The sequence below is a fragment of the Otolemur garnettii genome, unplaced genomic scaffold (genome assembly GCF_000181295.1).
Source record: "Otolemur garnettii isolate 467f Iridium unplaced genomic scaffold, OtoGar3 scaffold00018, whole genome shotgun sequence".
Taxonomy (NCBI): domain Eukaryota; kingdom Metazoa; phylum Chordata; class Mammalia; order Primates; family Galagidae; genus Otolemur; species Otolemur garnettii.
Window position 1 is genome coordinate 17,100,407 of NW_003852413.1, and position 10,128 is coordinate 17,110,534.

At 38.0% G+C, this 10,128-nt stretch overlaps 1 protein-coding gene across 7 annotated transcripts in view; it reads right to left on the reverse strand.

The window, feature by feature from the left end:
- Positions 1 to 10,128, reverse strand: part of TLK2 (tousled like kinase 2) — a 138,795-nt gene that overhangs the window by 46,385 nt on the left and 82,282 nt on the right. For 5 of the 7 annotated variants that reach the window (XM_023511094.1, XM_023511093.1, XM_012803208.2 and 2 more), the window contains 3 exons: positions 8,393 to 8,488; positions 7,073 to 7,165; positions 350 to 460 (listed from right to left, as the gene is read on the reverse strand). In XM_023511094.1, coding sequence (XP_023366862.1) covers positions 350 to 460; positions 7,073 to 7,165; positions 8,393 to 8,488 — 300 coding nt within the window. The remainder of the gene's footprint in view (positions 1 to 349; positions 461 to 7,072; positions 7,166 to 8,392; positions 8,489 to 10,128) is intronic. The other 2 variants (XM_023511098.1, XM_023511095.1) reach the window with 1 other exon arrangement.

Below are 10,128 nucleotides of genomic sequence, written 5' to 3' on the forward strand. Positions count from 1 at the left end.
TGTAACTATTATTAAATGTTTGGTCAGGATACTCACTTCAATTCACAGGATGAATATAGAAATTTAGGAGAGCAATACCCCAAATAACTCAAATAGGACAAGCTGTGACTATTTAACATCATATTCAAAAGTAATGCACAGCCAGAAGGCATGTCCCAAATTATCACTCTAGATGTTTGGTCTAGTGTCCATGCAAGGAAAAAATTTCTAATTGTCAAATCATGAGCAGTCTTCTTCTAAAAAGCCCTCTTTAAAAGTATTTTCTTCTCAGGTAAGGAATAAGAAGCCACACAGTAACATACATTGAGCATCTATGGATATAGCGTTTAGGCCACCATTATTCACTAACCTTTTCTATAAGGAGTTTCTTGCTCATTGTCACACATCTATTTAATCGTTCCTTGTATTTCTCTAGCATCTTTTGCTGTTCATCAATCTGCCGTCTCAAATCACAGTTGGCCTTCAATGGAAAACAATTTTTAATTAGCTCTAAGGGAGACAGATTAATATAAAAGCAGTTTCCAGGAAGAGAGAAAAATCATTTCTATGTGTTATTAAATCAAAATCAAAATTAAGGTTCAGAGGTAAGAGTAACTATATCTTTTCTTCAAAGCAAATCATTCCTTTATTCTGTTTAAATTTATCATCTGTTTATCAATGATAAATTGTGATAAATTGTGTTACTAGAAGTGGGACTGTTTCTCTACTGATCATATTTTGCCCCCTGAATAACCAGTTATAGCTAATCTTGTACATTACAGATAACTGAGCTATTACAAAGTAAAATTTTTAAAAACCCAGAACGAATGTTTAAAATATGTATGAAGAGTGATTATGCACTTACAAAACAATTACAGAATTTTTTTTAACCACATAAGATTCTTTATATTTAGTGTGTTGTTTTTCTATTCTTACTTAAAAAAAAAACAAAAAACAAAAAACAGATAACGAATTACATAACGGTCCTCACCAAAGAAGCCAGGCACACACATGTCCACACAAGACAGAACTAACAAACAAGATCCTAGTTCAATAATGCCAGAATGGAAATAGTTAATTTAGCTGTGGTCAGAAGCCTAAAACATGGACTAAATACTTTCAAAAATTCAAGTCAACTAATAACAGAGGAGAAAAGAACCACTAACCCAAGGTCAAATTTGACTCCCAACTTCTGAATTTATTCTTGTTGTGTTAAAAAAAAAAAAAGAAAATCTCTACCCTTTTGGAAAATAATGCTACTTCATAATAACTTGCTTGAATTATGAACTTTGTTACATCCCAAACAAATGATATAAGCATTTCTGAAATAGTAAAAAAGCACAAATGGAAGATACTATAGGATATTCAATTTCTGAGACTTCAACTTCATAAAAAAATTCTTCCTATTAGTTCTTCTTGCAGAGTACTACAGATTACATCATCAAAGGCAAAGTATAACTACATTTGGGTAAATGTGACTAATTCATGCTAAGAATCTACAAAAGTCTGCCAGCATGGTGGCTCACATATGTGATCTTAGTACTTTGGGGGCCCAAGGAAGGAGGATTGCTTGAGGTCAGGAGTTTGAGACCAGCCTGGGAAAACAGAGAGAGATCACGTCTCTACCAAAAATAAAACATTACTGAGGGCCGGGAGCTGTGGCTTATGCCTGTAATCTTAGCACTCTGGGAGGCCAAGGCAAGAGAAATGGCTTGAGCTTAAGAGTTTGAGGTTGCTGTGAGCTATGACACCACAGTACTCTACCAAGGGTGACAAAGTAAGACTCTGTCTCAAAATAAATAATAAAAAAAAAATTATAAAATCTCAAAATAAATTAAAAAAAAAAACAACAAAAAACATTAGCAAGGTGCAGTGGTGCACACCTGTAGTTCCAGATACTTGGGAGGCTGTGCCAGGATGATTGCTACAACCATAATTGGTTGTAGCAAACAATTAATATACCCCAGCCTGGGTGACAAAGCAAGACCCTGTCTCAAAAAAAACAAAAGATCGCTCAGCACCTGTGACTCAAGTGGCCAAGGTGCCAGACACACACACCTAAGGTGGCGGGTTCAAATCCAGCCCGGGCCCGCCAAACAACAATGATGGCTGCAACCAAAAAAAAAAAAAAAATAGCCAGGCGTTGTGGCGGGTGCCTGTAGTCCCAGCTACTTGGGAGGCTGAGGCAGGAGACCTGCTTGAGCCCAGGAGTTGGAGGTTGCTGTGAGCTGTGATGCCACAGTACTCTACCCAGGGGGACAGCTTGAGGCTCTGTCTCAAAAAACAAACAAACAAACAAAAGAAAAAGAAGAATCATCTACTACAAGCTAAGGCATATAGTGTTTGGTGAAATCCATTCTATCACTGGAAGGTGAGTATTTCCTCAAATCTGTAATCAGACATATGGATCAGTCCACCTCTGACAGCTTATTTAAAATTTTAAGAATTCTGGCTTGGTGCCTGTAACACAGTGGTTGTAGTGCCAGCCACATACTCAGGCTGGTGGTTTGAACTCAGCCCAGGCCTGCTAAATAACAGTGACAACTACAACAAAAAAATAGCCAGGCTTTATGGTTGCCTGTTGTCCTAGCTATTTGGGAGCCTAAAGCAAGACAATGGATTAAGCCCAAGAGTTGGAGGTTGTTGTGAGCTGCGACAATACAGCACTCTACCGAAGGTGACATAATGATACTGTCTCAAAATAAAATGAAATAAAAATAAAAGTGAAATCTTAAGAATTCCTAATTTTTGTGGTTTCCAACACTAATGTTCTTTTTTTGTTTCTTTGTTTTTGAGACAGTCTCACTATGTTGCCCTTGGTAGAGTGCCATGGCGTGACAGCTCACAACAACCTCAAACTCTTAGGCTTAAGCGATTCTCTTGCCTCAGCCTCCCTACTAGCTGGGACTACAGATGCCCGCCACAACACCTGGCTATTTTTTTGTTGTTGCAGTTGTCATTGTTGTTTGGCAGACCCAGGAAAAGTTGAACCTGCCAGCTCCAGTATATGTGGCTAGAGCCCTAGTCGCTGAGTATAGGCTCTGAGCCCCAACATTAACTTCTTTTTGTTTGTTTTTTTAGAGATAGAGTCCTCAGTAGAGTGCTGTGGACACAGCAACCTCCAAATCCTGGGCTTAGGCGATTCTCTTGCCTCAGCCTCCCAAGTAGCTGGGACTATAGGCGCCCAACACTAACGTTTTTAAGATTTCATATTTAAAGTAGCCCCTAGCTTGCAGATCCACTACAGTCATACCTAACAACTTATTAAAATGGAAAAACCTAATAGATGACTAATGACTATTTGAAAGGAGATAAAACACCAGCAATCTTTCCTTCACTGGAGGACCCTGATTAGTAACACAAGTTCTAATCAATTTGAAAAAATGGTGGCTGAATCTCTCTGCTTTCATTTTTGTTGAAATAGGAGTTTGCTCTGTTGACCTGGCTAGACTACAGTGGCATCATCACAGCTCACTGCAACCTTAAACTCCTGAGCTCAAGCAATCCTTCTGCCTCAGCCTCCTGAGCAGCTGAAACTACAGATGCACAATACCATGCCTAGCTAATTTTTCTATTCTTTTCTTTTTTGAGAGAGAGCCTCGTTTTGTCACCCTTGGTAGAGTGCTGTGGTGCAACCTCAAACTCTTCAGCTCGAGCAATTCTCTTGCCTCAGCCTTCCTTGTAGCCGGACTACAGGCACCTGCCACAATGCCCGGCTATTTTTTTGTTTGTTTAGCTGGCTCGGGTGGGGTCTGAACCCACCAGCCCGGGTGCATGTGGCCGGTGCCCTAACTGCTGAGCTATGGGTGCCAAGCCTAATTTTCCTATTTTTTTGTAAAGATGGGGTCTCACTCTTGCTCAGGCTGGTCTTGAACTCCTAGCCTCAAGCAATCCTCCCTTTTTGGCCTCTCAAAATACTAGGATTACAGACATGAGCCACTGTGGCTGGCCCTGTGTCTTCCTTTTTGATGCATCTATTCTTTTACTTCGATGTACTGCTCTACATTGAAGTAAAGACTACACCCTTCAGAAGGCAATGAAGAGAAAAGGACAGGGGTAAATAAAGGGAACACACTGCTTCCTGGGATATGTAAAGAACATTTTTTTAAAGCCTAAGAAGCAATACTAAGTTAGGATTCAAGGTTTTCGCAGACTTCCTTCTCAATCATAAGAGAGGCGATGAAGAAAGGAGGGAGACATGTCTCTATGCTTTCTCAGTCCAGCAGAGCTGCTCTGGACAAAACCCTGCCAGATACTGGATTTTGACAAGAAGCCTTTTATACCCACAAACTTAATTATAAATCTTAGATGACAATTCACTCAGCACCCAAATGAACAAAAGCATTAATAAGAGCGAGTCTAAGCAAATATATACATTAACAATTAAAGATGCAAGACAGGTACTGAGTCTACTCATGGCCTCCTCATTAACAGATGAAGAAAAGGAAATAAAAGGAAAAAGTAGGTAAAGCAAAAATGCAAGTAGCAGGATCAAAATTCACATGAGCAACAGTCAATAGCAGAAAATGTATAGGAAGACAATGAATGTTTAATGAGATTCAGAAGAAAAGGGCAATCATATGAAAATGAGACGGTATGTTTGAAATAAAGGATAGAAGTCAGAGATCCAAGTTAGGGACCAATGAAGAAACCAATATCCAAGGAATAAAAGCAACAATTAGGCATAATCACAGTTAAAGAATAAAAATAGAAAGAAAGATACACATATAGATGTACCCTGGAAAAATTTAACAGACTGGTCATGGACCTCTATGAAACATTAAATGCTAAAAAAAAGAAAGACGTGAGTGTGTATATGCGTGTGTGTTCTACTTGAGAGGTAAAAAGAGTCAGACAGGTTATAACACAAAAATCTTGCAAACAGAGCTGTCTTTTACACGGGAAGGCAGGAGAAAATATTCTCCACTCTGTAAGGACATATCAAAATTAACACTGACATATCCTTGCTGAAGAATAATTACTTAAAAATATATACCAGTCAACAGACAAAACAAAAAGATAAAACTGGCAGGCATGATGGCTCACGCCTGCAATCCCAGTGCTTTAGGAATCAAAGATGGGAGGACTGCTTGAGGCCAAGAGTTTGAGACCATCCTGAGGGATACAGTGAAACCCTGTCTCTACAAAAAATACAAAAATTAGCCAGATGAGGTGGTGCACGCCTGTAGTCCCAGCCATTCAGGAGGCTGAGGCAGGAGGATGCCTTTAGCCCAAGAGTTTGAAAATACTGTGAGCTTTGCTGATACCATAGCACTCTAAAGTAGACCCTGTCTAACAACAAAAAAGACAAAAACTGTGAATATAACAATACTGGCAATGAGCTTTGAAATTAAATAAACATATGAAACCAATTAAGGAAAACTTGGCCATAAATTATTCTCAGATAAAATATTAAGAATAAGCTAATAATAATAAACACATCAGACTTTACTAATAAAGGCCAATCTTATTTAGCTATGTGCTAAATTCTAGGTCTTACATAAAAAGAAGTCAAAATACACTATTTTAATTTAATTACGGAAATATAATTTAAAATTTTTAGCAATCACAAATATAGCGATTACCTAGAAGCCTAATAACAAAAACTGGTAAAAGCAAGGCTGCCAATCGTCACCTTGCTAGGTCATGATAGCTCTGGAGGTTCTAGGGCCCCTCTGAGTCAGTTTGATGACTGCATTAGTACAAATAAAGATCAAACTGGTATCTTCTAAATCACTGGAGAAGGTAAATAATGTTAGACAATTTTATTCATAAATCAGTAATATTTATGCATATGTACCTTTATATATATGCTATAAATGGCTAAAAAAATTAACCAAAAATATGCCAAATGTTTTATCCTAGTGAATGGAATTACAGGTGACATAGTTTTCTGTATTCTCTAAAGAGAGAGCATGTATAATTTTAATAACGGTAAAACAATAAACCCTTTTTACTGTTTTTATTTTTATTTTTTTTAAAGAGACTGAGCTTTACTTTGTTGCCCTCGGTAGAGTGCCGTGGTATCACAGCTCACAGCAACCTTCAGCTCTTGGGCTTAGGTGATTCGCTTGCCTCAACCTCCTGAGTAGCTGGGACCACAGGCGCCCACCACAATGCCTGGCTATTTTTTTGTTGCAGTTTGGCCGGGGCCAGGTTTGAACCCGCCACCCTTGGTATAGGGGGCCGGCGCTCTACTCACTGAGCCACAGGCGCAGCCCCACCTTTTTACTACTCTTAAAGAATGGGTCATGTCAAATTGCATAGTCAAAATACTGTATGTTCTTAAAATACCAAGATATATTTGTAGAGATACCTATTTAATTCCAGACTAGGCATTTAAAAAGTTTCTTTTGTAAAGCACAAAGAACTCTAGATGGATAGGTTATAGAAAGTACAAAATGCAAAATAGGCTGAAAAGCCTTTGCAAAAAAAATTTTTTTTTGCTTGTCTGGTTGTTTTGAGGTAGGGTCTCACTCCATCACCCTTTCTACGCTTTCTAGAGTGCAGTGGTGTCACTGTAGCCCACTGCAACACCAAACTACTGAACTCAAGTGATGCTCCCGCCTCAGCCTCCTGAGAAGATGAACTATAAGTGTGCCTGGCTAATTTTTCCTTTTGGGGGGTAGAGACAGGTCTTACTACATTGCCTAGGCTAGTTTTAAACTACTGGCCTCAAGGGATACTCCCACCTTAGCCTCCCAAAGTGCTAGAATTACAGGTGTGAGTTACTGTATCTGACCTTGAAAATAGCTTTTAAAATTCAACAATATTAAAATAACTTTTCTGTAATTGGGAAAATTTTATACTTATTCCCACAGTTTTATATGAAATACAATACTCTATAAATCTATTTTTGTATTATAAATGCAAATATTAAAATACCACAATATAAAATTTCCAATTCAAAGACAGTGTTTAGAATTTAGATATGATCCTGGTTCTTAATTTCCCTAGTGAAAGCAAAATGTCCGAATGGTTATTTAACTTTATTATCTGACTGTAGTAATTACTTCTATGACATGTACATAATCCAAATATACATAAAAATTAGTGCTTGTTATAAAATCTCTTAGCACATTTTAATACTTACTCTTAATAAATCATCTATTCTTCCCTCCTTCTTCTCTAAGTCAGAATTCTTACTGTTTTCTAGTGCAGATATTTTTTCTATTGTGAGGTCAGACTATAGAGACAAAGGCAAAACAAATTTAGGAATAGTCTCAAAACATTACATGTTATTACATTTTTCTCATTACTTTTCTGAAAAAGCACTTGCTAACACAAATAGCCTGGAATCACATGGTTCAAGAATTAAATCTGCTCTCCTAATCCCATTCATTAAGTCTTAGCTGAGATCCTTATATCCTGCTACATGTGCACTTCAAAAACATATTAATTCTTGAATCAAATATGTGAATTCTGAAACTACTATGCATTGAACAGTACAGAAATTCATTATTCCAAAAATGAAACTAATTTTAAACAGAAAAAGACTGCATAGGAGACGTGACTCAAACCTCTGAAGAACAAACATGCCATCTAGTTGAAATAGAGAGCAATCAGAAAGGGAGAAACAAAGTTATCCCAGTGCTCAACTATCTAAGTCTACTCAACAGTCCAAAAGATAGTGATTCAAATGAAATTAAAATCCGCTTCAGAGGGTGTATACTGAGATTTAAGAAATTCTCTTATATTGCCAAGCATCCTGTCTCGAAGGCAACATAGGCAGTGTCAAAAGAAGCTGCAAGGAAACCAATTATACTATTGGCTAAGTCAACACGCTAGAATGGAGGACACATACATCCTAAAATGGTCACAACATTCCCTCAATAAGAGTTTCTGAAGACTGTTTAAAGAATAAATTACGTTAGTGTACCACATCTTAGAGAAGTTTAACTAGGTTCTGCAAACGAGTAAGCAGGTACAAGGAATAAATTAACTACTTTCATAAAGTAAGGAATTAACATTTATTGAAAGCCTACCATAATCACTATTCTAATCAGCATTTTGTACACGTCGTCTGAGATAATTAGAATCAACTGTAGTTTTACAAAAGATTTATACTAAGGAAACCTGAAGCCTAGAAAGAAAAAATATAAACTATAGTACCAGAATCTGAACCCAAGCCTTCAAAACATGTACTCTTTCCTTAACACCATGCAGCAATATATGCATTTCTGCTACAATACACCAGAAAGGTAAAGAAAAGCCACAAAAAGTTAAAGCACCTCCCCAAGGTCTGTACCTATAATGCAAGTTCTAAATATTTCTGTATTCACAGAAATAATGAGGTATTGTAGGAGAAATACAGGAAAAGAGAGAGAGAGATCAGACTCTATATATGTTTAGATTAGCATTTTTAATCTTAAGAAGATAAAATTCCTCCACTGTTTATTAATCATTGACCTACCTGGGTCTGTCTGTGCTGGATGGAGATCTGTTTTTGGGAGCTACAGGAATGCTCTGTGTTGCCAGATCCCGTAGAAGAAGGACTGTTTTGTTGAGCCTATGATAAAGGTACATCACGAATCACAGGAAATTTTGTATCTCTCAAAACAAAAATTTGTATGAATGCAAACAACTACCTCTATATAACACAAACTGTTTCTTATGAAAGTAGTCAAGGAAAAAATAAAAAAACAATTCAAATATGAAACACAAGGGAAACATAGTGGCATATATTATGTTTCTATAAATAGGTTTAAAGTATCAAGAGTCAGAATAGTCTACTAAATACCCAAACATTATCCATGAACACGGAGCAATCTAAAAATCCAGGCTGATATCCAACATTCTTAGTCACTTTTTGATCGAGCATTCTAAGGCATTTTTCAAATTTATATGGTCTAGGTTTCATTTAATTCAGGTACTCAGAAATATACAACCATTATAGTCCCAAGAATACTTTTAAAAACAGGGTATAGGCTGGGTGTGGTGGCTCATTATCTGTTATCCCAGCACTTGGGAGGCTGAGGTGGGTGGACTGCCTGAGCTCACAGGTTCAAGACCAGCCTGAGTGAGAGACCCCAATTCTAAAAATAGCTAGGTACTGTGGCAGGCATCTGCAGTCTCAGCTACTTGGGAGGCTGAGGCAAGAGAACTGCCTGAACCCAAGAGTTTGAGGTTGCTGTGAACTATGATGCCACAGTACCCTACCGAGGGCGACAAAGTGAGACTCTATCTCAAAAAACAAACAAAAAAAACAAGGTACAGATCAGGTGTGGCGGCTCATGGCTGTAATCTCAGTCCTTTGGGAGGCCAAGGTGGAAGGATGACTTTACCCCAGGAATTTGAGACCAGCCTGAGCAACACAAGACTCTAATTCTATAAAAACGGTTTAGCTGGGTGTGGTGGTGCACGCTTGTAGCCTAGCTACTGGGAAGGCAAAAGGATCACTTGGGCCCAGGAGTTCGAGGCTGAAGTGAGCTGTGAATCCCGCCACTGTACCCTAGCCTGGGTAACAAGAGCAAGACTCTGTCCCAAAACATTTTTAAAAGGTACAATTGTGCCTATCATGGTATGACCTACCAAGACATAACTAGGAAATATTAACAATTCTAAGGACTAATGAATGATGAAAATACAGTACTACCATGTCATCAGAGGATGCAGTGGTTTTACATATGTGAAGTTTTTCTTATGCTTTCTACATATTCTTTTGATTATTGTTCTTATTTATTAACAGTCATAACAGTATAACCACCACCAATTAAGCAATTACTATAAGCTAAATGCTTTACTGTCACTATTACATGCAATCCTTATAAAACGCTGTAAGTGATAATTACATTATTTTTCCATTTACAGATAAAGAAAATACAACTCAGAGATATTAAGTACTTGTGTAGGGTTGCAGAGCAAGTTAAATGGGGTAATCAGAATTGGGGGTTGTGTCCATAATAAATGCTCTCAATGACTACAACAAGACTGTCATAACCAGGTTGTGAGCAAGTACTTTATACACGTGCACTGAAGGTTCACAACAGTCTTAGAAGGTAGAAGTGTTGGCTTGGCTCCTATAGCTTAACTGGCTAAGGCGCCAGCCCCGTACACCTAAGGTGGCGGGTTCGAATCCCCAGCCTGGACCCGCCAAACAACAATGACGGCTGCAACCAAAAAATAGCCAGGTGTTGTGGCGGGTGCCTG